The 27,098-nt window shown below is 45.5% G+C and overlaps 1 protein-coding gene across 2 annotated transcripts; it reads left to right on the top strand.

Annotated features, from left to right (window-relative positions):
• SLC22A17 (solute carrier family 22 member 17) lies at nucleotides 1-25,691 on the top strand. Of its 2 annotated transcripts, none has more exons than XM_034406349.3 (10): nucleotides 1-488; nucleotides 2,762-3,109; nucleotides 6,485-6,588; nucleotides 8,605-8,759; nucleotides 12,256-12,421; nucleotides 16,334-16,467; nucleotides 18,088-18,193; nucleotides 19,726-19,949; nucleotides 21,140-21,251; nucleotides 22,676-25,691. In XM_034406349.3, exons 2-10 carry the CDS (start codon nucleotides 2,771-2,773, stop codon nucleotides 22,989-22,991), a joined length of 1,656 nt encoding a protein of 551 aa, XP_034262240.2. In that variant the 5' UTR covers nucleotides 1-488; nucleotides 2,762-2,770; the 3' UTR covers nucleotides 22,992-25,691. The 2 variants fall into 2 exon arrangements, with proteins under 2 accessions (XP_034262240.2, XP_087747817.1); XM_087891691.1 differs by having other exon boundaries at nucleotides 5-274.
• The last annotated feature ends 1,407 nt before the right edge of the window (nucleotides 25,692-27,098 follow it).

The raw sequence follows: 27,098 nt of genomic DNA on the forward strand, positions 1-27,098 counted from the left end.
ACCCAAAAAGCCCATTGCGGAAGGCTCCCTCCGACCAGCGACCCCCCCCCACCCCGGGAGCAGCTCGGGCAGCCGCTGCGCCCGATCCTAAAAGTCTCCACGCTCCCTGCGCAAAAGCTTAGGATCGCGCGCAAGGGTTTTTTTTTGTTTTGTTTTTTTTAAATTCCTTCCCCATCCTCCTCCACCCACGCCTGCCCCCTTGGAGGGGCTGCTGCTGCTACTGCGACGCCCCCCTCCCCAAATCCCCGAAGCTGCCGATTGCACTTAAAAGAGGGTAAATTTGCAGCGGGCGCCAGGTTGCAGATCGTGGGTCGCGAAAGGAAGCCTCCCGGAGGCCGTTGCGTCGGGCTGGGGGCGGCGGCTCCGGGTGGAGGAAGAGGCGGCCTCGGGGCGGGGACTGCCGGCTTGCTCGGCCTCAACCTCCCGGGCGGTGGAGGCTGGGCTTTGGGGTGTCTTGCAGCCGTCGGTGGGCGCCCGCTTGGCGTTTGGTGAGTTGAGGATGGCCAGGCTGGGCTTCTCCCCCCCCCCCAATCCTGGCTTAGTTGCCCCCCCCTTTTAAAAAAAAGAAAGAAAGAAAGAAACAGCCTGGTCGGGAAAAGGGATCGGGTTGAACGCTGCTTTTGTCTCTTTTTCCCTGCTTTCCGGCCTTTCTTCCTCAGCCTGGCCCACTACAAAGCCCATCTGCCTGCCTTAGGGCCCCTCCCTTGTGGCCGGCTTCCCGGGTGGATTGGGGTTGCGAGGCCTGGCTGGCCATTCCCCCCCCTCCCCTTCCGCCCCCCAGGATGGATTGCAAAGCCTAGCATCCCCAGCCAGCATTCCCTCCGCATGCAAGGCCTAGAATCCCCCGGATGGATTGCAAAACCTAGTATCCCCAGCCAGCTTCCCCAAATGCAATGCCTAGAATCCCTGGATGGATTGCAAAGTCTAGCATCCCCAGTTGCAAGGCCTGGCGTTTCCCGGATGGATTGCAAAGCCTAGAATCCACGGCCAGCTTCCCCAGATGCAAGGTCTGGCATCCCCCAGATGGATTGCAAAGCCTAGCATCCACAGCCAGCATTCCCCAGATGCAAATGCCTAGAATCCCCCGGATGGATTGCAAAACCTAGAATCCACAGCCAGCTTCCGCAGATGCAAAGCCTACCATCCCCCGGATGGATTGCAAAACCTAGAATCCCCGGCCAGCTTCCCCAAATGCAAAGCCTAGAATCCCTGGATGGATTACAATGCCTAGCATCCCCACTTGCAAGTTCTGGCATTTCCCAGATGGATTGCAAAGCCTAGAATCCACAGCCAGCTTCCCCAGATGCAAGGCCTAGCATCCCCCCGGATGGATTGCAAAGCCTAGAATCCACAGCCAGCTTCCCCAGATGCAAGGCCTAGCATCCCCTGGATGGATTGCAAAACCTAGCATCCACAGCCAACTTCTCCAGATACAAGGCCTAGCATCCCCCCCCCCGGATGGATTGCAAAGCCTAGCATCCACAGCCAGCTTCCCCAGATGCAAAGCCTAGCATCCCCCCCCGATGGATTGCAAAGCCTAGAATCCACAGCCAGCTTCCCCAGATGCAAAGCCTAGCATCCCCACCCCACCCCCCCGGATGGATTGCAAAGCCTAGAATCCACAGCCAGCCCCGGGGACCCTTCCTCCAAATGCAGTGTGTGGGTGCCAGGGTGGTCTCCGAGGGAGGGGCGATGGTTTGGGGCCAAATGGTTGTCCGAAGGATCTGACCTGTTAAATTCCTGACACTCATGAATCTGGCCATACGGACTGTGCGGTTGGGACCCCTTGACCGAAGGGAAATGGCGCCCCCATGCTGCTGATTGTGGGAATTGCAGGGCAACTTACTTGTCTGGCCTCCCACAGTCACCTTTCCTCTCCCCATATGCCAAGATTCTTGGTTTATTTTAACCTGAGTTCGGTATTTCTGTAACAAGTAGTCCTCGACTTACGACCGCAGCGGAGCCCCGAATTTATATTGCTGTGGGAGACCGGGAAGTGAGTTTTTGCCCCATTTTGCGACTTTTTCTCGTCGTATTTGTGAAGTCGATCGCTGCAGCTGTTAAGCGAGTCGCATGGTCGTTAAGTGAATCCGGCTTGTCCGAAGGTCGCAAAAGGGGATCCGGCGACCGTCATAAATATGAACCACTTGTCAAGCATCCAAATGTAATTGCCTCTGTCTCTTAGCAATTTGCCTCCTTGCAGCAAACAGCCTGCTTCAGTTTCAGTTTCAGTTTCTGCACAGCCTGATTAGCACAAGGAAAAAAAATCTGCCTCCTTGCAGCAAACGGCCCGCTTCAGCTTCAGCTTCAGCACAGCCTGATTAGCACAAGCAGCTGATTGTCGGTTGGATGGGGATGGGGATGCTGCAGTGGTCATGAGTCATAAGTCACTTTTGTCAAGGCCGTTGTAACGTTGAACGGTCGCGAAAATGAACTGTTGTAAGTCGAGGACTATTTGTATTGGGCGTAGTGAGGTATCACATCATCTGTGAAGTTTTGCTGGGGTTCAGAAATCAAGGCAAGGCTGTTTACAGATGCAGCCGTTCATTTAAAGCAGTGCTGGCCCCTTTAAGACGGGTGGACTTCAACTCCCAGAATTCTCCAGCCGTGAGGAATTCTGGGAGTTGAAGTCCACCCGTCTTAAAGGGGCCACGTTTCAAAAAAAATACTCCTTTAAACCCTTCTTTTTTTTCCCTTCTCCATTTTCTCTCTTGTACGTCTTCCTTATTGCCTTATTTGTTCCATTTTTCCCCTTCCGCAGACGCTTCCCATGGACACCAGCCCCCCGATCCCAGATCCCGGGGGTCCCCGAAGGGATTTTAGCACCTCGGCTTCGGAGGTGGGCCCTCCCTCCTTTGAATGGCTGCTGGGACGCCTGGGGGCCCGGGGCCAACGTCGGCAGCGCGTTCTGCTGGCTCTCAGCTGTCTCCCCTGTGTCCTCGTGGGTTTGGCCTTGGGTTCGGATGCCCTCTTCGCTCTCACCCCTCTGCATCGCTGCGGGGACCCCAACGGCACCAAGCTGCCCGATAATGCCACCTGTCATGGCCCCCACGGTCAAAGTGGGGAGTCTGGGGGACTCCCCATCCTTACCAGCAATCCAGTGACGGAGGTGAGTATCTCCACCACTTCGTTTTCCTGATGTAATCATCTTTTAATGACCCCATAATTCCTTGCGGGATGGAGTCTGGGCAACTAAATAGAGCTGAGTGTTTACTGGCCGGATGCCCTTCCTGTCACCAGTGCTGAGTTTTGTTCAACAGATATATTCTCATTGTAATCATTTATGCAAAAGACTTCAAAAATGCAGAGAAATGCGACCTAGGAAATAGATAAGGGGCAGCCTAATCCCAGAGCTGCACAATGGGTAAAGAAAGAGAAAGAAGAACCTTCAGGCTTTAAAAGAGATGGTGGGAGATTGAAACAGGTAGTCCTGGATTTACAACTGTTCATTTAGCGACCGAAATTACAATGGCGCTGAAAAAAAAGTGACTTATGTGCGTTTTTCACACTTAACAACCGTCGCAACATCCCTATGGTCATGTCATCAAAATTGCGACACTGGGCAGCTGACTCATACTTATGACGGTCGTGGTGTCCCGGAGGTCACGTGATCCCCTTTTGCGACCTTCTGACAAGCAAAGTCAAGGGGGAAGCCAGATTCACTTAATAACAATGCAGAACGCAGAACAACTGCAGTGATTCACTTAACAACGGTGGCAAGACAGGTCGTAAAATGAGGCAAAACTCAACTGTCTTGCTTAGCAATGGAAATTTGGGACTCCATTGTGGTCATAAATCGAGGATTACCTGTATAGATAATCCTCGATTTATGACTGTTTGTTTAACAATTGTTCGGCGCCAACAGAAGTGACTTACAATAAGTCTTCGTACTTACAACTGTGGCAGCATCCCACAGTCACGTGATCTTGCCTAGCAACGGAATTTTTCTCAGCTGCATTGTGGTCATAAGTTGAGCACTTACTTTCACGCTCGCCGTTAATGTAGCCTTACGATAAAGTAGAATTCTATTACCGTAGCTTTACAATAAAGTAGAATTGTGAATTTATGTGGAACTAGCTGGACGCCCGTGCTTCGCTACGAAACTATGTGCTCGGGCTTGATAAATTGACACTTACAACCTGAAACTTAATGTAGAATGTGTAACTCCGTAGCATCAGAGTGTGCTAACATAATGCAACTGGCAGTTGGAACAGAGAGGGAGGGGGAGTAGAACGTCCCAGCCCGCGGCATCCATCGGTATTTATCTGGCTAGCATCCTGTCAGTGTGTGAGAGAGTTGAGGGGTGTTTGGAAACTCAAACAGTATTTGCTGTGTGAGCAAGAAGAAGGCTGGGCATGGCTTAGCTCAACTATTCTGTAGTAAAGCTGCTTGCTGCTGTGAAAGTAAAACTGAAAGTGAAACTCCTCTCCTCTGCTTGTGTTTTGCATTTGGAATAGATTTCTTTTGAGATGGGGAGGGGGAGTACAATTCCTTAGCATCAGAGCATGTTAATCATAATATAGAAATACTAATGCTCTGATGGTCATTTCAAAAAATCCTTTCTTAGCGAGCACCTAGAAGCCAAGAGGAACCTACATGGCAAAATTCAAGCTTGTAGGCTTTACGGTTCTGGAGATTTCGTGATTACGGCGTGAGCGGTTTGCGCTTTTATATATATCGATTATGAAGTACAAGTTAATAAAAGTGAATAAAAAATTTGTAATCCATTTCGCTTTTAAGTGTTTCATGCGGCTCCGAGTTGCACCTATCGGAGGCCACCAAGGAAAAACCAAACTAAAAAATGTCGAAAATGCTATGAGAATGTTAAAAAAGTGATATGCAGAGGGTGCGACTGGAAACGTGTTAAAACACAGATTATGGATTGTTTGCGAAGTTGTTTAAACTGCGTCGAGGCGGCTTCTTGGCCTAACAATGGAGAAACCGGGCATTGTTTTTCTCTACAAACAAAAAGAAAAAAAAGTTACAGCAATTTCTAAAAGGGATCAGCAAGAGATTTTCTTTGGATTTTATTCGAGACGTGGCCGGGAAGCCCATTTAGGAAACGCGGTGTAGCTTTTTGGGAATCGGGGAAACCGGATTTTTAAATCTCCGGAACGAGAAATTTTATTGCTTGCTTCTAATTTTTTAAGGGAAAAAAAACCAAACATTTAAAACGAATAGACTCGAGTTACGGACGGTTTTTTTTTCATAACTTAAGAGACCTGAAATTTGAGTTCTGAACGTGGCAAAAGAAAGATAGGACGAAAAGAAAGCATACGTGGGAATAAATGGAACGCTTAATGAATTCGCATGGTTCTTGACATACGACCACCGCGGAGCCCCAAATTTGCTAAAGGAAACAGTGGCTCAGTGAGTTTTGCCCCATTTTACGACCTTTCTCGCCACCGTTGTTAAGCGAATGGCTGCAGGGGTTACGTTCAGGGGTGGGATTCAGCCGGTTCGGGCAAAACGGATGTTAATTTTAATCTGGTTCGCCGAACCGGTTGATCCAAGGACTGGCTGACCCTCCCCACCCCTCCCAGGAGTCTCCACATGGCTTGGTAAGTGCAGGGCACGAACGGAGACTCTGGTAGGGCGAAAAATGGGCCTAATGGAAGTCTGGAAACGGCCCAATTTCCAGCCTCCAGAGGGCCTCCAGTGCCCGGGGGAGGCCGTTTTCACCCTCCTGGAGGCTCCAAGAAAGCCTCCGGAGCCTGGGGAGGGCAAAAATGCCCCCCCCCCCACACACCATGGTGCAGGAGGCCGAGTAGGCCACACACCCACCCAGCAACTGGGCAGCGAACCGGCTGCTGAAATTTTTCAATCCCACCCCTGGTTACGTTAGTCGCTCGGTTGTTAAGTGAATCTGCTTTCCCCTTTGACTTTGCTCGTCCGAAGGTCGTAGAAGGGGAATCGCGTGACCCCCGCCCCAAAGGGGGCTCTGCGACCGTCATAACTACGAGTCGGTTGCCTCTGAATTTTGATCACGCGACCGGGGGGGGGATGGGAATACTACAAGGGCTGTAAGCGTGAAAAATGGTCATAAGTCACTTTTTTCAGGGCCGTTGTGACTCTGAACGGACACTAAGCGAACTGTTGTAAGCCGAGGACTACGGTAGTTCGACGCTAAGCCAGGAGTGTGAGCCAGTGATGGGCTGCAGCTGCCCCCAAAAAAGCCAATGCAATTTTAGGCTGTGTTAACAGAGGGATAGAAAGAACCAAGCCATAGAAATTTTCAGCTCCACTACGGTCATAAGTCGAGGACTACCTGCAACTCAGAGGTAGTAAACACAAGGACCGATCCCTAAGTTGCTTTTTCCAGCGCTGTTGTAACCTCAAATGGGTTGTAAGCCGAGGACTGCAAAGATGCAACAGTCTGGAAAGATGGAACCACATTCCTTCCAATATCAGATTTAAATTAAGGCAGTTATTCCTTCTGAGGCGTGAATGAAGGAATTTGTATTTTTTATTTTTTTCTCCACAGTGGTCCCTGGATCATTCCGGCAGCTGGGTGATCCCTCTGGAGCAGATCTGTTTCCTCCTGGGCTTCGCTGCAGGAGCCGTTTTCCTGGGTCACCTGGCGGACAGGTAAGTTGGAAGGTTGGGACACGGGAGTTTTTCGTTTTGTCAACTAAATGGGGTAACTATTTATGGTTTTCATAGTTTTTTTTATTAGTTATTTATTTTTTTACGGATTGCAAACCACCTAGGGGCACCTCCAGATGGGTGGCATATAAAATAAATGAATGAATGACGGAAGGAAGGAAAGAAGGAACGAAAGAAAGGGAGGGAGGAAGGAAGGAAGGGAGGGAGGGAGGAAAAAAATAAGCAAGAAAGAGGGAAGGAAGGAAAGTGAAAAGGAACAAAAAAGCAAGAAAGGGAGGAAGGAAAGAAAGAAAGCAAGAAAAGGAAGTTGGAAGGAAGGAAAGAGAAAAAAGAAGGAAGGAAGGAAAAAGAAAAGGAACAAAGAAAGGGAGGAAGGTTTACAGAATATATTAACTTCAGCCAAGATATACAAATAAAAAATAAAATCTACACTAACCTTATCCTTTTTTTATTCTATTATTCTATTAAATAAAAAAATAAAAAAAATAAAAAGAAAGGGAGGAAGGAAAGAAAAGGAAGAAAGACGGAAGGAAGAAAAGAAAAAAGGAAGGAAAAAGAAAAGGAACAAAAAGCAAGAAAGGGAGGAAGGAAAGAAAGAAAAGGACGAAAGAAAGATGGAAGGAAGGGAAGAAAAAAGGGAAGGAAGGAAGGAAAAAGAAAAGGAACAAAGAAAGGGAGGAAGGAAGACAAGGAAGAAAAGAAAAAAGGAAGGAAGGAAAAAGAAAAGGAACAAAAAAGCAAGAAAGGGAGACAAGAAAGAAAGCGAGAAAAGGAAAGAAAGATGGAAGGAAGGAAGGAAAGAGAAAAAAGGGAAGGAAGAAAGGAAAAAAGGAACAAAGAAAGGGAGGAAGGAAAGAAAAGGAAGAAAGACGGAAGGAAGAAAAGAGAAAAAAGAAAGGAAGGAAAAAGAAAAGGAACCAAAAAAGCAAGAAAGGGAGAAAGGAAAGAAAGAAAGCGAGAAAAGAAAGAAAGAAAGATGGAAGGAAGGAAGGAAGGAAAAAAGGAACAAAGGAAGGGAGGAAGGAAAGAAAAGGAAGGAAGATGGAAGGAAGAAAAGAGAAAAAAGAAAGGAAGGAAAAAGAAAAGGAACAAAAAAAGAAAGAAAGGGAGAAAGGAAAGGAAGAAAGAAAGACGGAAGGAAGGAAAGTGAAAAAAGAAAGGAAAGGAAGGAAGGAAAGAGAAAAATGGAAGGGAAGAAAGAAAGAAGGAAAACTCAAGTATAGGTAGTCCACCCACTTACAACAGTTTGTTTAGTGGCCGTGCAGAGTTACAGCAGCACTGAAGAAGGTGACTTACGACCGTTTTTCACACTCACGACCGTTGCAGGTCACGTGATCAAAATGCAGACGCTTGGCAACTGACTCGTATTTATGACGGCCGCAGCGTTCTGGCATCACGTGATCCTCCTTTAGCGACGTTTTGACAAGCAAAGGGGCAGCCAGATTCACTTAACAACCATGTTGCTAACTTGACCACTGCAGTGGTTTGCTTAGCAACGGCGGCAAGAAACGTCGTAATATGGGGCAAGATGCACCTTAACAAATGTCTCGCTTGGCGATGGGAACTTTTAGGCTTCGTGGTGGTCGTAAGTCGAGGACTGCTAGCCCTCCACTTAGAAACATTTGTTTTAACGATTCTTTGGCGCTGTAAAAAGGCACTTCCAACCAGTCTTCACACTTATGACCGCTGTGGGTCACGTGATCGCCATTTGTGACCTTCCCAGCCGGCTCCTGAAACACTGTCATTGGGGGGGGGGAAGCCAGATTCGCTTAACAACTGTGTTACTTACTTAACAACAGCTGTGATTCACTTAACAACGATGGCAAGATAGGTCGCAAAACTGATGTACAAAACCACTTGCGATCAACAATGCGTTTTAACCACCGTTTTGCGAAAAAGGGGGCGAAATCTGGCATGCCTCGCTTAACAAACTGCCTATTTTGGTCGTACGTCGAGGACTGCCCTGTAATCTCTCCATTTCCGTTGCTCTTCTTACAGCGTAGGGCGACGGAGTACCTTCCTCCTGGCTCTGGCTCTCGGCTGCCCAGCGGGCGTCCTGGCAGCCTTCGCGTCTTCCCCCTCCGTCTTCATACTAGGCCGGTGCCTGTGGGGCACGATGCTGGGCGCCATGCAACTCGCCCTCTACATTACCCGTAAGTACCACATCGTCCCCAAAACTTTGATTTCTTTGGACTGCTGGAAGAGACCCACAAGAGTGGCTTATGAACTGAAGCGTTGGCTGTAAATACATTTTAAAAGATGGCAAGGCCTGAAGCCCAGGGTTGAAATGCTACTGGTTCAGGCCAGTTCGCCTGAACCACTAGTAAAAAATGCTTCCGGTTCGCTGAACTGGTAGTAAAAAATGCTTCCTGTTCACTGAAGTGGTAGTAAAAAAATGCTTCTGGTTCGCTGAACTGGTAGTAAAAAATGCTTCCGGTTCGCTGAAGTGGTAGTAAAAAATGCTTCCGGTTCGCCGAATCCGTAGTAAAAAATGCTTCCGGTTCGCTGAAGTGCTAGTAAAAAATGCTTGAGGTTCACCGAATCCGTAGTAAAAAATGCTTCCGGTTTGCCGAATCGGTAGTAAAAAATGCTTCCGGTTCGCTGAAGTGGTAGTAAAAAATGCTTGAGGTTCACCGAATCCGTAGTAAAAAATGCTTCCGATTCGCCGAATCAGTAGTAAAAAATGCTTCTGGTTCGCTGAACTGGTAGTAAAAAATGCTTCCGGTTTGCTGAACTGATAGTAAAAAATGCTTATAGACATAACCAGTTCCTGCAACCGTTCTTCATAAGTTTTAGCCTCCAGTCCCCTCATCATCTTTGTCAAATCTAGTATGTCAAATCTAGTGAAAAGAAGAACTTAGGGGAAACATGATGGCAGTGTTCCAATATTTGAGGTGCTGCCCCAAAGAAGAGGGAGTCAAGCTATTCTCCAAAGCACCTGAAGGCAGGACAAGAAGCAGCGGGTGGAAACTCATCAAGGAGAGAAGCAACCTGGAATGAAGGAGGAACTTCCTAACAGGGAGGACAATTAACCGGTGGAACAGCTTGCCACCAGAACTTGTGGGTTCTCCCATCACTGGAGATTTTTAAGGACTGTTTGTCCAGCGTGATATAGGGTCTTCTCGAGCAGGAGGTTGGACTAGAAGACCTCCAAGGGTCCTTCCAACTCTGGTATTCTGGATTGTCCAATCTCGAAATAAGTCGGACTTTGAAATGCAGCAATTCCAAAATTAATCCAAGCTTGCAACGTGGATGTTTTACAGGCCATAAATTCAGGGAGGTTTGAGAAATGCTTCTTCAGGCATGGATTACAAACCCCATCATCCCCTGCCCTTATTCTTAAACTTGGAGAAGCACTTAACGGCTTGTTGCCTTTACAAAATTTGCATCCTGGACTTCGAGCTAATTTTCTCAAAGGCTGTATGTGGTTTTTCTTTTTGTTTTTTTGCTTGCTTAATTAATATAATTATGTTAATTTTCATTCCTTTTCATTAAGACGGATAATATTATATGTCCTGGGGCCTGCCTTGAAAATAACTGAAATTAAATAAAAGACAAAATAGAGAGGAAAAAAAATTAGGTAGTCTTCCACTTAGGACCATAATGAAGGCCAAAATTATCGTCGTAAGTCATGCCAGTCATTAAATGAGCATTTCTTACTACCAATTCGGCAAACCGGAAGCATTTTTTACTACGGATTCGGTGAACCGGAAGCATTTTTTACTATGGATTCGGTGAACCGGAAGCATTTTTTACTATTGATTCGGCGAACCGGAAGCATTTTTTACTACGGATTTGGCGAACCGGAAGCATTTTTTACTAGTGGTTCAGGCGAACTGGCCCGAACCGGTAGTGATCAAGTTGATTTTATGACTTTTTTTTTTTTTTGCAGTGTTTGTTAAGCGAATCGTGGTTCTTAAAGTGAACATTACAATTAAATATGCCTTGTCCATATTTTTTTTTTTTTCCCGGAAAATGACCCAAGCAATTCTGGGAGTTAGAAGTCCACACATCTTAAAATTGCCAACTTTGGAGAATGCTGCTCTAAATTTTCAGCTATAATTTGGATTACAGATAGTCCTCGATTTACAACGGTTCCATTTAGCGACCATTCAAAGTTACCGCGGCCCTGCAAAAAAGTGACTTGTGACCATTTTTCCACACTTAACGACCGTGGTCCCGTGATTTACATTTGGAGGCTTGACCACGGACTCATGTTTATGACATTTGCAATGTCCCGGAGTGAAATGTTCCCGTTTTGCGAACTTCTGACTAGCAGAGTTAATTGGGAAGCTAGTTTCACTTAACAACCATGTTACTAAATTACGGACTGCAGTGATTCTCTTAACAAACGTGGCAGGAAAAGTCGTAAAATGGGGCAAAACTGACTTTTTAAATTTCCCACAGCAACAGGACAGGACACAGGACAGGACAGGACAAAAACAGGGTTGGAAGGTACCGTGGAGGTCCTCTAGTCCAACCCCCTGCAGAATGGAATGGAATGGAATAGAATAATAGAATAGAGGGATAGGATAGAATATAGAAATACAATAGAATATAGAAAGAATAGAATAGAATATAGGAATAGAATAGAAATAGAATAGATTAGAATTAGAATTAGAATTAGAATAGAATAGAATAGAATAGAATAGAATAGAATAGAATAGAATAGAATAGAATAGAATAGAATAGAAAATATGGAATGGAAGAGAGAATGAGAGAGGAGAGGAGAGGAGAGGAGAGAGGAAATATGGAATAGGATAGGATAGAATAGAATAAGGTAGGGTAGGATAAAGAAATAGAATAGAATATAGAAATAATAAAATAGAATATAGAAAGAATAGAATAGGAAAGGGTAGGGTAGGGTAGGGTAGGATAAAGAAATAGAATAGAATATAGAAATAATAAAATAGAATATAGGAATAGAATAGAATATAGAAAAAAGAATAGAATAGAGGGATAGGATAGGATAGAATATTGGAATGGAATAGGGTAGGGTAGGGTAGGGTAGGATAAAGAAATAGAATATAGAAAGAATAGAAGAGAATATAGAATAGAAGAGAATATAGGAATAGAATAGAATAGAATAGGAAAGGGTAGGATAGGATAAAGAAATAGAATAGAGTATAGAAAGAATAGAATAGAATAGGAAACGGTAGGGTAGGGTAGGGTAGGATAAAGAAATAGAATAGAATATAGAAATAATAAAATAGAATATAGGAATAGAATAGAATATAGAAAAAAGAATAGAATAGAGGGATAGGATAGGATAGAATATTGGAATGAAATAGGAATAGAGTAGAGTAGGGTAGGGTAGGATAAAGAAAAAGAATAGAATATAGGAATAGAATAGAATATAGAAAGAATAGAATAGAATAGAGTAGGGAAGGGTAGGGTAGGGTAGGGTAGGATAAAGAAATAGAATAGAATATAGAAAGAATAGAATATAGGAATAGAATAGAAATAGAATAGAATAGAATAGAATAGGTGTGTCTTATACTACAGTGCGTCTTATACTCCGAAAAATACGGTATATATAAATATATATTGATTGTGGATTGTGCTACATTATGGTCATACGGTGAGGACTTGTACCTGTATCCCGCCTCTTAAATTACAGTGCCCCGCCTGCCTTCTGTCCTTCCCTAGGTTTGGAGTTGTGTTGTCCTTCGCAACGGCTACCGGTAGCCATGGCGGGAGACCTCGTCCAGGTGGGAGGACGGTTCCTCCTCCTGGGTCTGGCGTGGGTCTGCGGCAGTTGGCGAGTTCTGCAAGGGGTGATCTCAGCCGGAATGGGGGTTTGCCTGCTGTACGGGTAAGTTGGCTTCCCTTTCTCCAAACTGGGTCAAGCAACGTTGAGGAAGGGGGGATGCCAGAACCATTCAAAGGAGAGAAATGGCCACTCAGCCCCAGGAAAGGGTGAGAATGAAAATCAATATCACACCATCTTGATGCTCTTCCCCATCCAGCTTTGGGAATCTAAAGACAAAAAAAAAATTTCGGGTGAAAATACAAACACAGTTAGAGAAAAACGATAAAGCAACATATATTTAAAAGCCAGAAATATTTTTGTTAGGTATATTGCCGGAAAAATATGACAAAGGGAATATATATATATATTTAATACTACATGTCTTGACCGCAGCGAGAATTGTATTTGCGCAGTACTTGAAAAATGAGGAAACTTCTACAAATGACAAAATTATTTAAAAAAAACACTAGATTGCGCAGAAGTGGATGGATTAGCATTAAAGATAAAGGATAAAGAAGATACAGAATATTTTTCAACATGGGATTGGTTCTATCAATAGTTAGATAATAGAGGCAGAAATTAGAAGTTGAAAATTATTATTGTGTATCACCATCATCATTTAACGACCCCATAATCCCTTGCGGGGGTGGAGTCTGGGCAACTGAATGGAGCAGAGTGTTTTAATATTTTACTGGCCGGATGCCCTTCCTGTTGCCAATGAAGAGTTTTGTTCAGCAGATATATTCTCATTGGGCCCAGAGAGAGAAATATCTGCCTCTACCTAGGATCGAACTCACAGCCCTCTTGATTGTGAGGCTAGAGCTCCACCTCTAGGCCACCGCACAACTCTAAAGATTATTACTATGTATAAGTAAATAATATTATTTCACTATTATATATAAAGTGTTTTTTTCTGTCAAAACATCTGGTCTACCCCAATATGGGAGCAGGGCCTAGGCTGCCTGGTGAGAGACTTATATAGATCTATTTCTGGCTCATTAGCCATCATCAGTAAGCCACACCCACATCTCATGTATCCTCCCTGTAAAGGTACAATATCTATTTTCTTACTCTTCGTAGGTTTTATGTGTATTTTTCCACATAAAACACACATAAAACCTACGAAGAGTAAGAAAATAGATATTGTACCTTTACAGGGAGGATACATGAGATGTGGGTGTGGCTTATTGATGATGGCTAACGAGCCAGAAATAGATCTATATAAGTCTCTCACCAGGCAGCATAGGGCCTGCTGGCTGCCAGAAGAAAAAAAGCCCAGAATCGAGTGGATGTGACTCCACTGAGCTAGGGCTGCAGAAAAATCTTGGTTATGTAGGAAAAACCTGGCTAAAAGAAAAACACATATATAATATATTATATATATATATATATAAAAAAAGACTGGGAATCCGGCATGATGCAGTTCAGTGGTGAGAATTACAATTCCAACAGTTCGCTTACTGACTGTCCAAAGTTACGACGGCACTGAAAAAAGTGATTTATGACCGTTTTTCACACTTAATGACTGTTGCAGCATCCCCGTGATCAGGTGATTCACATTCAGATTTGGTACTCAATTGTCGTAAGTCGAGAACACGTGGTGGAGAGGAAAATCCCTTATAAAACCAAGGAGATGCAAATTAAAAAACGCATAGCAACTAAAGTATTGAAGCGGGCAAGAGACGACGGATAGATGATTTCTCTTCTTTGTTGTTCTGATTTGCTTTTCCTTTTCTCTCTTTATTTTTTCCTTTTTTCTTTTTTTTTTTTGTTAAGGTAGGTGACACGACTAGAAGGTTAGGTAGGATAGAAATAAAATGTGTTTCAGTAAAAGGTGACATGATTAAAAGTTAGAATAAGTGATAGAAATAAGAGAAGGGGGAATGTTAGGGTAGACTTTTTAATATAATAAAATAAAAGTAACAGTAAGAGAAAACATGGAATAATTGAATGATGACAGATTGCAGTTTATAATAATTGTGTATCGTTATTAGAAATTCATAAGTTGATTGAATGTAATATCTACAACTAATTTTACTAGTTTTATTTGTATTAGAATGCAAGGCCCTCAGGTGCCACGCTGTTCACACATTGATGTGACATGTTTGTAAAAAAATAAAAATAAAGAAAACTTAAGAGATGAAGGAGGGGGGGAAACCAAAGAGATGCGCTGCTCTTTATGCATTTCAGGAATGTGAGGCAAAATTATGCCGCGCATAAATCTGCATAAATAGTAGACCTCGGGTTACTTCCTGCCCTCTTGCCGCCTGCCAGAGGACAATCGGCATAGCGAGAAGACAAATGGACATCTTGAACTTCAGCAATTGCCATGGAAATGTCTTAATAAGGTTTCCCACGGGGCCGCTGGGAGCCGAGCGAGAGACACATGAGGCTTCTGTTCCTTGCGTTTCCAGTTTTGTCTAAAATGGTGGCGTTCATCCGAAGGCCCGTTTTGGCCACGCGTTGAGAGAGACAATTTGGGAGAAATTTCGCAGCCCTTCCAAGTGGGCCATATCAAGGAAAGGGCACCCAGGGTCTCTCCAACGCCGTTTTATTGTTCTAGAACCACGCAATCTTGAAATCTTGGCAAGGAAGTCCCTGCGGCCATGTTTAGTCCTTGTTTGTTTGTTCATCTTCGCTGGTTGAGGCTTGTTTCTCCCTATTTATTAGCAGAATGGTTGGTTTGGAAGACGAGCTTCCTTCCTGTTTTGGCTTTTTATTTTTATTCAACATGAATTAGACAAACCTCCCTGCCTTCTTTCTTTCCTTCCTTTCCTCCCTCTTTAATTTTTCTTTTTTAAATTCCCTCCTTCCTTCCTTTCTTCTTCTCTCGCTACTTAATATTTCCTTTTTAAAAGTCTCTCTTCCCTTCCTTCCTCTTCCACCCTTCTACCTCCTTCCTTCCTTCCGCCCTCCCTTCCTCCCACTTTAATTTTTTTCTTTTTTAAATTCCTTTTTTTTTTAAAAAAAAATTGATTTATATGCCGCCCTTCTCCGGAGACTCCTTCCTTCCTTCCTCCATCCATCCATCCCTACTTAATATTTCCTTTTTTAAATTCTCTCCCTTCCTTCCTTTCTTCCTCCTTCCCTACTTAATATTTCCTTTTTAAAATTCTCTCCTCCTTTCCTTCCTTCCCTCTTTAATTTTTCTTTTTTAAATTCCCTCCTTCCTCCCTCCCTCCCTCCCTACTTAACATTTCCTTTTTAAAATTCTCTCCCTTCCTTCCTTCCTCTTCCACCCTTCTACCTCCTTCCTTCCTTCCGCCCTCCCTCCCGCTTTTTTTAAAAAAATTCTCTCCTTCCTTCCTTCCTCCCTGCCTCCCTCCCTACTTAATATTTCCTTTTTAAAATCCCTCCCTCCCTCCTCCTTTTCCTCCCTTTTTTCTTTTTTAAATTCCCTCCCTTCCTTCCTTCCTTCCTCCCTCCCTCCTTAACATTTCCTTTTTAAAATTCTCTCCCTTCCTTCCTTCCTCTTCCACCCTTCTGCCTCCTTCCTTCCTTCCGCCCTCCCTCCCGCTTTTTTTTAAAAAAATTCTCTCCTTCCTTCCTTTCTTCCTGCCTCCCTGCCTCCCTCCCTACTTAATATTTCTTTTTTAAAATCTTCCCTCCCTCCTTCTTTTCCTCCCTTTTTTCTTTTTTAAATTCCCTCCTTTCTTTCTTTCTTTCTTCCTGCCTCCCTCCCTACTTAATATTTTTTTAAAATTCTCTCCTTCTTTCCTCCTCCTTTTCCTCCTCCTTTACTTTTTTCTTTTTTAAATTCCCTCCTTCCTTCCTTCCTTCCTTCCTTCCTTCCTTCCTCCCTCCTTCATTTTTTCTTTTTTAAATTCCTTCCTTCCTTCCTCCCTCCCTCCCTCCCTCCTTCATTTTTTCTTTTTTAAATTCCTTCCTTCCTCCCTCCCTCCCTCTCTCCATCCCTCCTTCCCTCTTTAATTTTTCCTCTTTTTTTAAATTCTCCCTTCCTCCCTTTCTTCCTAGCTGCCCAGGGTTGTACCCTGAATCTCCCCGTTGGCTCTTGGCCACCCGTCGAACAGCTCAGGCCAAGGACGTCTTCTTAGCCCTGTGCCAAGATGGCAACGCCCAGGAACCCGAGACCCGCGAGGCCCTGGATGGTGAGTATTGCAGCTTGCCAAAATAAACCCGTCATTCCAGTTAGTTGGCTGGGCGTTACAGCATTACCGTAGCACAGAGTGTGAATTTTAAACTGGAGATCCTTTCAGCACAATTCTGGGATATAGGAGCACTTTGTAACTGCTTGTTTGTGAGTCAAGATAAGACGTGGGAACTTCAACTCCCAGAATTCCCATGGCTGGCTTTGAGGCCTTTAGGACACTGTTTTTCAGCCGTGGCCACTTGAAGATGGGTGGACTTCAACTCCCAGAATTCCTCATCCAATATGGCTGTTAGGAACCTTAGTAAATTGAAGACGGGTGGACCTCAACTCCCAGAATTCCACAGCCAGCATGGCTGTTAGCAACCTTACGAATGTTAAGGTGGTGGACTTCAACTCCCAGAATTCCTCAGCTGACTGCTGACGGTGGAATTCTGAAGTCCACACATCTTTAAGCTGCTGAGATTGAGAAACTCTTGACGTCCGCTCTCTGTCCATCCTGACCCAAAGTTGTGTCGAGGATGGCGTGTGTTGTGGTCTGCCAGCAGCCTATGGAGCTGGCAGCAGAGTTGGACAGTTAGAAGGCTGGGGAGGAACATGGGCCAGTCCTGGAGTCTGGGGAAGGCCCGGACGAGGGCTCTGCGTCGGAGGCAGAGATGGGGCCAGGGCCATCTGGGAGTGATGTGCGGATTCTGGAGCCCGCAGAGTCGGGCAGCAGAGAGGCAGAGGAACAGGAGGAGCCTGTTCCTAGCGCACGCATGCGCAGAGCTGGCAGAAGGCAAGAGCAGCTAAAGCAAAAGGGACGACTCGGGAGTAAGGCCAGGAGATGATTGGCCCCTCCCATAAGGTTTAAAAGAGAAACAAAGGCACTTGGGCCTTTTTGCAGGAAAGCAACGTTGCTAACTCTGTTTCCAGTTGGCATCTCTTGTTTGTTTCTGAACTTTGTGGGGCTTTGCCAAGTAAGGCCTTTGGCAGGACTTCTTCCGAAGGGCTTGTTTTGCAACTACCGTATATACTCGTGTATAAACTGAGTTTTTCAGCACATTTTTTATGCTGAAAAAGCCCCCCTCGGCTTATACTCGAATGAGGGTCCCACTTACCTGTTCTCCGGTGCAGTGTGGGTGTTCTCCGGTCTCTCCCACTCATCTGTGGGCGCCTGCAGCCTCTGTGGGTGGTCTGATAACTTGCTGATATCACCGCTCTTCTTTTCTCCCGCACGCCAGCAGCCTCTGTGTTGTCCGTGCCGTACTGGGCAAGAACCTTCTTGCTTCTTTGTGCTGTATTTTTATTTTTGAAATTTACCAGTAGCTGCTGCATTTCCCACCCTAGGCTTATACTCGAGTCAATAAGTTTTCCCAGTTTTTTGTGGTAAAATGAGGTGCCTCGGCTTCTATTCGGGTCGGCTTATACGCGAGTATATACGGTAATTGGGACTCAGCTGGGAATGAACGTAATTCTCAGCTGTTACAATAAAATAGGGTTGTTTGGGACTAATTGTGTGTTGTAATAACTCAGCAAGCCTAGGTCACAATAGTGTGATAACATCTCCACTGATGGACCTTCGTTTTTCCTTCCTCCACACTCATGATCTCGTCCCTCCCATCTCCCACCAACCCTGCAGAGCTGGACAACATTTGTCATCTACCTGCAGCTGCCCAGATCTCATTCCGCACCCTCCTGTCCTGCAGGAACATCTGGAAAAACATTCTGATCCTTGGTTTTACCACGTAAGTTGAACCTCGTATGCTACTAGATCCTATGGAGGCTTCAGGAATGGTGGGGTGGACTTGTGGATGGCTGAGAGATGTATAAATTCTTAGAACGGGGTGGGGGGGACTCAATGAAAATTGAAGTAAGGAGAACTTAGTAGAGGGGACAAGTTGCTAGCGCAAATTTTTTAGGGAGCTCTGCTTTCAGTTTTATTTATTTCATTTATATCCTGCCTGTAATATTTTTTATAAATAATTCAAGGCGGGTATTGTGGCTCCGTTACCTGAGCCTGTGTCATCGGCAGGAAAGGACTCCGAGAGTGAAGGAGAGGAGTTGGCAAGGCCTCCTTCTCCAGGACCTTCCTCTCTGGCAATGCCTTCGGTGTCCGCCGAAGGGCAAGAGATAGGGCCGGGGTCCAAGCACGTCCACGCAGCCACAGATGGACAGTGATGAGGGTAATGAGTCTTGGCTGGATCCACGCCAGCGTTGCAGAGATAAGCGCGCGCAACAGAAGAAAAGGCGTGCCCAAGATTAGGCTGAGTCACTGGACCACGCCCCCCAAGGTATAAAAGGGAGCGTGGTGGCCAGTCAAACCTTGTGATGAACAAAGCTGAAAGCTTCCACGCCATTCTGCATTGCCGGACTTTTGCTATAATAGACTTTGCTGGATTATCTCTGGACTTTATTGACTGTAATTATTGAGCTGTTTCTTTTGATGTACCAGAAGCAGGGAGAAGTTATCTCTCCTCTTCGTAAGTAATAAACTCTTGGCAGGCAGCCACTAGGTTGTTGCCAAGTTCTGTTATCATAAGGAAAAGGATTTTGTCGGCTGGTTTAGTCTTTAACTCTTGAACGTCTGTTGGTGTGTGTGCGTGTGGGACGGGGACAGAACAGCGGGGAACATACCTAATACACCTTCCTCCTCCTATTTTCCTCACAACAACAATTCTGTGAGGTGGGGAAGGGCTGGTCCAAAGTCACCCAGCCAGTTTTCATGCCCAAGATGGGACTAGAACTCCCCCTCCTGGTGATTGGCCCAAAGTCACCCAAGTTGTCTTTCATGCATAATGTGGGACTAGAACTCCCCGTCTCCTCCTGATTGGCCCAAAGTCACCCAGCCAGATTTTAGACCTAAGGCGGGACTAGAACTCACTGTCTCCTGGTGATTGGTCCAAAATCACCCAGACAGCTTTCATGCCTAAGGCAGGACTAGAAGTCACCGTCTCCTGGTGATTGGCTCAAAGTCACCCAGACAGCTTTCGTGCCTAAGGCAGCACTAGAACTTCCCGTCTCCTGGCGATTGGCACAAAGTAACCCAGCCGTCTTTTATGTCTATGGCAGGACTTGAACTCACAGTTTCTTGCTTTCTAGTCTGATGCCTTAATTATTAGACAAAACTGACTTTCTTATTTGCCTCTTAACGTCGATGAGATTCTTCCTTCCATCCTAATTTTGTCTGGAGTATCCTTCCTTGTTCTTGTGCTTTTGAGACCCGGAACCCGTAAACTTAAACCAATAAGATTTCTCCCTTCGGCTCGCTCTCCTCCAGGTTCATAGCCCACGCGATCAGCCACTGTTACCAGCAGGCCTGGGAGTCCATGGAGGACCCACGCGCCAAGTTCTACTTCCCCTTCCTGTTGTCGGCTGGCAGCGCCGGTCTCGGGTGCCTCTTTCTGTGCCTCACCGTACACCGGTGTGGACGTCGCGGGATTTTGCTCCTCACAACTACCCTGACCGGCATCTCCTCTCTGATCCTGCTGGGGCTGGGAGAATGTAAGAACCGCAAGCTCGGTTTCCAAGGAAAATCGTCTTGCAGCCTAAGACGTAAAGCTAGAGTAGAGTGGAGTGGAGTGGAGTGGAATGGAATGGAATGAAGGGATCTTAGAGGTCTTCTAGTCCAACCCCTTAGAATAGATTAGAGTAGAGTAGAACAGAACAGAACAGAACAGGAGAGTTAGAAGAGATCTTAGAGGCCCTTCTAGTCCTTGGTGGGTGGGTTCCTCCCGGTTTGGTCCGGTTCGGCCGAGCCGGTAGCGGTGACGATATGACGTCACAGCCCTTCTGTGGACATGCTGGCTGAGTTAATTCTGGGAGTCGAAGTCCACAGGTCCTCAAGTTATCAAGGTTGAGAAACAAGTTATCAAGGTGGAGTAAGCTATAAACTGGTGTATAAATAGAATAAATGAGTTTATTTCAAAGGTCGTTGTACAAAAAAGGGCTACTCCGTATTAATCGTCTGCGGGTGTCAAGCCATAAATCTTGCCGTTATGTTGTAGGACAAAAAAAAAGAGACAATATTCCTTTCTCCTATTTAAAAAAATCAATTCCTAAATAAAATCAGCTTTAAATTTCAGGAGAAGAATTAAAAAAACAAAATCTATTTTAAAGCCTCCCTGGGAAATAGAAAAATTGGGAGGAATGATCCAAGAAAACTTTGAAATTTGTCAGCGTCTCACCGCTGGCATAGAGAGGAGAGAGATAAACCCTGAACTTTTGCCTGCTAAATCCCTTTGAAGCCCGGTCGTCGTGGAAATGAGGAGGGGGGAGACATTCCTGGGAAATGACTAGACAAGAAGTCAGTGGAGTGACTTGGAAGATAGCCAATGAAAAGCAGATAATTGGGGATCAGAAAGGGAGGGATTGGGGGGCAAAAGATCAGTCTTGTCCGCATCGAGTCATGATCCGGTTGCTGTGCTCAATTAAAGAGAAGATTTTCTTAAAGATTGGCAGTTTGGAAATTCATTTACTATGAGATAGCATCAAAGTCTGACATTAACTTTATCAAATGCCTTTTGTCTCTCTCTGGTGGGATAGCTATAAATGGCTGTTGGGGGGGGGGTCATCCTACTTTTGGGAATGTGCGGCTGTCCAGATGTTGTGGGACTACAACTCCCAGCAGCCCCAGCCTGTTCGATCTCCCTTTTTTTGTCATTTCACACTTTCCGTTTTGTCTTCCGTTGTAGATCTCAACAAGGCGGCCCGAAGGACGTTTTCCATTCTTGGACTCTTCACTTCCCACGCAGCCGGCTCCCTCAGCATCTTCTTTGCTGCAGAAGTCATCCCCACCGTCATCAGGTCAGGTGGAAAAGACCCCCGAGAGAATAGGGAGGGGGTCCCGGAGTAGAAAAATAGAGCTTCGGGCCACCAATCCGGAAAGGTTGGGGAACGCTGAGTTCAAGGACAGAAAAACAGCTTTCGGGGAGGTGGGGGGGAAATCTCCAGTGTAAATTCACACCCTTCCTTACCTTTCCGTCCAGTTTGCCTTCAAGTGTCTAGTCCTCATGATTACAGCTTTTGCTCCTTCCTTCGTTCCCTCTTTCCTCCCTCCCTTCCTTCCAGCCAGCCATCCCTTTTCGTTTCTCCTTCCTAACTCCTTCCTTCCCTTACTATTTCTCTTTTCTTTCTCATTCGTTCCTCCCTCCCTCCCTCCCATCCATCCATCTTTTCCTTTCTTCTTCCATTCTGCCTTTCTTTCTCTGTACTTCTTCCTTCCTTCCTTCCTTTTTATTTCTTTCTTTCCCTCCCTCCCATCCTTCTTCTTCCTTCCTTCCTATTTATATTTTCCTTCCTTCCTTTATCCTTCCTTCCTTCCTCTTTTCCTTTCATTTTACTTCCCCTCCCTCCTTCTTTTCCTTCCTTCCTTCCTCCCTATCACTTGTCCTTTCTCCTTCCTTCCTTCCTTCCTCCCTCCTTCCCTTCTCCTTCCTTCCTCTTCTTTCTTCCTATTTATCTTTTCCTTCCTTTATCCTTCCTTCCTTCCTTGTCTTCCTTCCTATCTCTTTTCCTTCTTTCCTTCCTTTCCCTCCCTCCCTCTTTCTTTTCCTTCCTTCCCTCCTCTCTATCACTTGTCCTTTGTCCTTCCTCCCTCCCTTCCTTCCAGCTATCCATCCCTTTTCGTTTCTCCTTCCTAACTCCTTCCTTCCCTTACTATTTCTCTTTTCTTTCTCATTCCTTCCTCCCATCCATCCATCTTTTCCTTTCTTCTTCCATTCTGCCTTTCTTTCTCTGTACTTGTTCCTTCCTTCCTGGACCCTCCTTCCTTCCTTCCTTCCTTTCTATTTCTTTCTTTCCCTCCCTCCCTCCCTCCCTCCCATCCTTCTCTCCTTCCTTCCTTCCTATTTATATTTTCCTTCCTTCCTTTATCCTTCCTCCCTTCCTCTTTTCCTTTCACTTTACCTCCCTCCCTCCCTCTTTCTTTTTCTTCCTTCCTTCCTCCCTCCCTATCATTTGTCCTTTCTCCTTCCTCCCTTCTCCTTCCTTCCTCTTTTCTTCCTTCCTATTATCTTTTCCTTCCTTCCTTCCTCTTTTCCTTTCGTCTTCCTTCCTATCTTTTTTCTTTCCTTCCTTTCCCTCCCTCCCTCCCTCTTTCTTTCTTTTCCTTCCTTCCTTCCCTCCTCTCTATCACTTGTCCTTTCTCCTTCCTTCCTTCCTGCATCCTTTCCTCCCTGCGGAAAACTTGAGACCTCCTCCTAATCTAACAAGCCAATTTTCTTCTGCAGAGGGAAGGGTCTCGGCATCACGCTGGGCCTGGCGTCTCTCGGAGGGCTGAGCGCCCCACTGTTGCGGGTGCGAGAACAGCACGGCTCCTTCCTCGAACACATCGTCCTGGCCTCCCTCAACATCCTGGCCCTGCTTTGCCTCCTCTTGCTGCCTGAGACCAAACGCAAACCCTTGCCCGAAAGCTTGCAGGATGGAGAACTTTACCGGAGGCCTTCGCTGCTCCGGCGGGCCGGCGAGTCTGCGGACCGGGACTCCCACGGCGTGTCACGGCGAGACGACGTCCCGTTGCTCTCTACCCCAAATCCCACCAGCTGATGCCACGGCGGGCTTGGTTTTGGCCTCAACGGGTGGGCTCGACCAGCAAACGCAAGAGCCGAATGGAGGCCAGGAGGGAAAAAAATATCAAATTTTGGCTTTTTCTGCTTCTGACGTTGCACGAAAGGAGTCGCTTCATCTCGGCTGCACCAGCAGCACAAACTCGTTTATTTAAATGGTCGGACTAAAAATTGGAAAACTAGGATTCATAGCTAGTTGCCCCAAAATTAGCTAGAGCAGTTCTTTTCGACCTTGTACTACTTGAAGATGTGTGGATTTCCAACACTTAAAACGCCTGTTGCCTTTTTTAAAATTTGCATTGCGAACTTCAGGGTAGTTGTGTGGGTTTCTTTTTTCCCACTTCCTTAATAATTAACATAATTACGTTAATTTTCATTCCTTTTCATTAGGACGGATGATAATATACACCCTTGGGTGTCCTGCGGCCTGCCTTGAAAATAACAGAAATTAAATAACAGACAAAATAGGAAAAAAATAAAATAAGATAGTCCTAAATTTAGGGCCATAATGGAGCCGAGAATTATGGTCGTAAAGTCGTGCCAGTCGTTAAATGGATCATCCCGTGACCAGCTTGATTTGATGACTTTTTTTTTTTTTTTTTGGCAGTGCTCGTTAAGGGAATCATGGTTAAAGTGAATTATCACAATGGTTAAGTGAATCCATGGTCATTAACTGAACCATCGCGATTGTGAAGTGAACCAATTGTCCACCATTTTGTTCCCGGAAAACGACCAAGGAATTCTGGGAGTTGAAGTCCATACATCTTCAAGTGCTTCAGGTCGAAAAACACTGAATTTGGAAGCAGCACGAAAAACCTTTGATGTACCCACCGCGCCTTTACTCCAGAGACGAACTGAAATTTTTAAATTTAAGGTCAAGTCAAACCGACAGACGATTCTCCGCGGACTTTCAAGGAGAAAAGAGAAAAATCGGAACACTTTCTCCCCGGAAGAGAATTTTTATATCTGCTTTCGGCGACGAGGCTTATGAACTGAAGGATACGGGATCAAGAGTTCCTCAGTGAAGGGCTGTGTGTCGAAATGCTTAGCTAGGAGGTTGGGCTAATCCTCCGGTTTTTAAAATCCCTCTCGGATTTTTTTTAAAAAGAGTTCTGCGAGGGACGATTTGGGGTTTGGCGGGAGATAATTCTGTTTTTATTTCCGTTTTACCAATGTAAGACAGGGGGATTAGGGGCTGGGAGTCTGCGGACTGACGTCCGAGACAGCATCCAAGGGTTTGATCCTATGCATTCATCTTGTTTTTAATAATTGTGTCTGTGACACACTTCTCTTTCTAAAGGGCTCACGTTCAGGACGTTGGACCAGAGGTGACCAAATCCCCAAAAAACTAAGACTTACCGTATTTTTCAGAGTATAAGACGCACCTTTCCCCCCCAAAAAAGAATGTGAAAATCTGGGTGCGTCTTATACTCCGAATGTAGCCGCGCCCAGCTTCTCAAACGGAGGTTTCAGAGGCTGAAAAAAGCGTCAGAAACGAAGCTTCAGAAGAAAAGCCTCCAAACAGCTGCAGAAAAAAAGCCTCCATACAGAACTGCAGAAAAAAGCCTCAGAAACAAAGCTTCAGAGGCTTTTTTTCTGAAACTGTTTCAGAGGCTTTCAGAGGCTGAAAAAAAAAGCAAGGCACAGAGCTCACAACCAACGAACTTGTTGCTAAAATTCACCTCTGGGAACAGCTGATTGGGTATTCCTGGGTATTCCAGGAGGCCGATCCACCCGCCAATCAGCTTTTTTCTTATTTTCCTTCCCAAAAACGAAGGTGTATCTTATACTCTGAAAAATACGGTATTTTAAATCCTTCCCTCCCGGAAAGAAACCGATGGCTAGATCAGACGAGCAATGTTCTTCGTTGCTTTTCGTGACGAACAGCGAGTTTGGTCTGAGCTCCAAAAATGATTGATCGGCACATTTTGGCTGATCAGTTCTTCATTTAAGCTCACAGCAAAGAGAAACAAATCAAACCGCTTTATACAAAGACTTCAGCGGTCAGTTCCCTCACCTCCAAATCTGGAACATACAGGTAGTCCTCGATTTATGACGACGATGGAGCCCCAAATGTCTGCGGCTGAGAGTTCAGTGAGTTCTGCCCCATTTTCCGACCTTTCTCCCCACGGTTGTTAAGTGAATTGCAACAGTTCAGTTGGTAACACAGTTGTTCGGTGAATCTTTCTTCCCCCTTCACTACCGTCATAAATATGACTCAGTAAGCCTCTGAATTTTGTTCACAGTAATGGTTGAGATGCTGCCACGGTCATAAGTGTGAAAAACATTGCTTGTTAGTGGGGCCGTTGGAAATTTGGTGGCTAAGCCCACCGTTGTAAATCGAGAACTTCCTGTATGTTCCATTTTTAATCGGTTGCCAATCATTTTTTGGGGGAGGCTCAGAATTAATAGTGGGTTTTATTACCGATAAAGGAGAGATGATGGCTGAAGTAATGAGACAACACCACACCCAGGGAAGGACCACTCAGGCCGACACACACGCGTGTGTGCAAACACTACCCCCTTTTGCTCCCCTGGGAGTTAAACATGCAACCCCCCACCCCACCCAAGCCCCTAGTAGGCTCAAAATTTTTTGGACTGCTTTGTAATCTCGGAAGGGAAATAAAACACTGACTGTTAATAAGCTAAATAAAAGGAAATATATAATCCATTCAGAAAACCCTGGCTAAGCTTCGGAGTTTCTGTTAGAGGAGCAGAGGAGATATTCAGCTGGTTCGGGCGAATCGGTAGCAGAGATTGCGGATGGTCCCACCCACTCGTCCTGGCTCTACGCCGTCCTGTTTAGGGACGTTTTTGAGGCTGGGTGCACGCGTGGAAGGCTGACGCACAAAGCGAGCGTCCACAATATTTAAAAAAAGATGTTGAGACTGGAAAGAGTGCAGAGGAGAGCAACAAAAATGATTGGGGGACTAAATCAAGAACGGTTGTAGGAATTGGGTATGGCTAGGCTAGAGAAAGGGACGCGGTGGCTCAGTAGCTAAGACGCTGAGCTTGTCAATCGAAAGGTTCGCAGTTCAGCGGTTCGAATCCCTCGTGCCGCGTAACGGGGTGAGCTCCCATTAACTTCTCCCAGCTTCTGCCAACCTAGCAGTTCGAAAGCACGTAAAAAATGCAAGTGGAAAAATAAGGACCACCTTTGGTGGGAAGGGAAAGCGTTCCATGTGCCTTTGGCGTTTAGTCATGCCAGCCACATGACCATGGAGACGTCTTCGGATAACGCTGGCTTTTCGGCTTTGAAACGGGGATGAACACCACCCCCTAGAGTCGGGAACGACTAGCACATATGTCCAAGGGGAACCTTTACCTTTATCTTTAGAACAATTAATCAGCGGAACAACTTGTCTCCAGAAGTTGTGAATGCTCCAACAAATTTTTAAGATGTTGGATAACCCATTTGTCGGAAGTAGTGTAGGGTTTCCTGCCTAAGCAGGAGGTTGGACTAGAACAGGGGTCAGCAACCTGCGGCCCTGGAGCCGCATGGGGCACTTTCACCCCTCTGCTGTGGCTCAAAATATGCGTCACAACCGCCAATGTGTGACACCCGCTGGTACGCAATTTATTGAGCTTTTCGACCCCCGGTAGGCCAACCATAGATAAATCCAAGAAAAGAAAAGTTTCATAAGAAAACAGGTTTAATTCAACTACATATGCTAGTTTTGTGGCCGCTCAAGAAATAGTCAGGCACAGGAAGAGTTTTGTAGCTCCCGGTGTTTTCTTTTCTGTGGGAAATGGGTCCAAATGGCTCTGAGTATTCAAGGTTGCAGACCCCTGGACTAGAAGACATCGAAGATCCCTTCCAACTCTGATTCGATTCGATTCGATTCTATTCAGGACTTTATAAGGCCTTGGTAAGACCACACTATCTGGGTGCGTCTTATACTCTGAATGTAGCTACGCCCAGCTTCTCAAACAGAGGTTTCAGAGGCTGAAAAAAGCATCAGAAACGAAGCTTCAGAAGAAAAGCCTCCAAACAGAACTGCAGAAAAAAGCCTCAGAAACAGAGCTTCAGAGGCTTTTTTCTGAAACTGTTTCGGAGGCTTTCAGAGGCAGGAAAAAAAAGCATGGC

This window comes from Pantherophis guttatus, chromosome 4 (assembly GCF_059756535.1).
Source record: "Pantherophis guttatus breed Tessera chromosome 4, ASM5975653v1, whole genome shotgun sequence".
NCBI lineage: Eukaryota > Metazoa > Chordata > Lepidosauria > Squamata > Colubridae > Pantherophis > Pantherophis guttatus.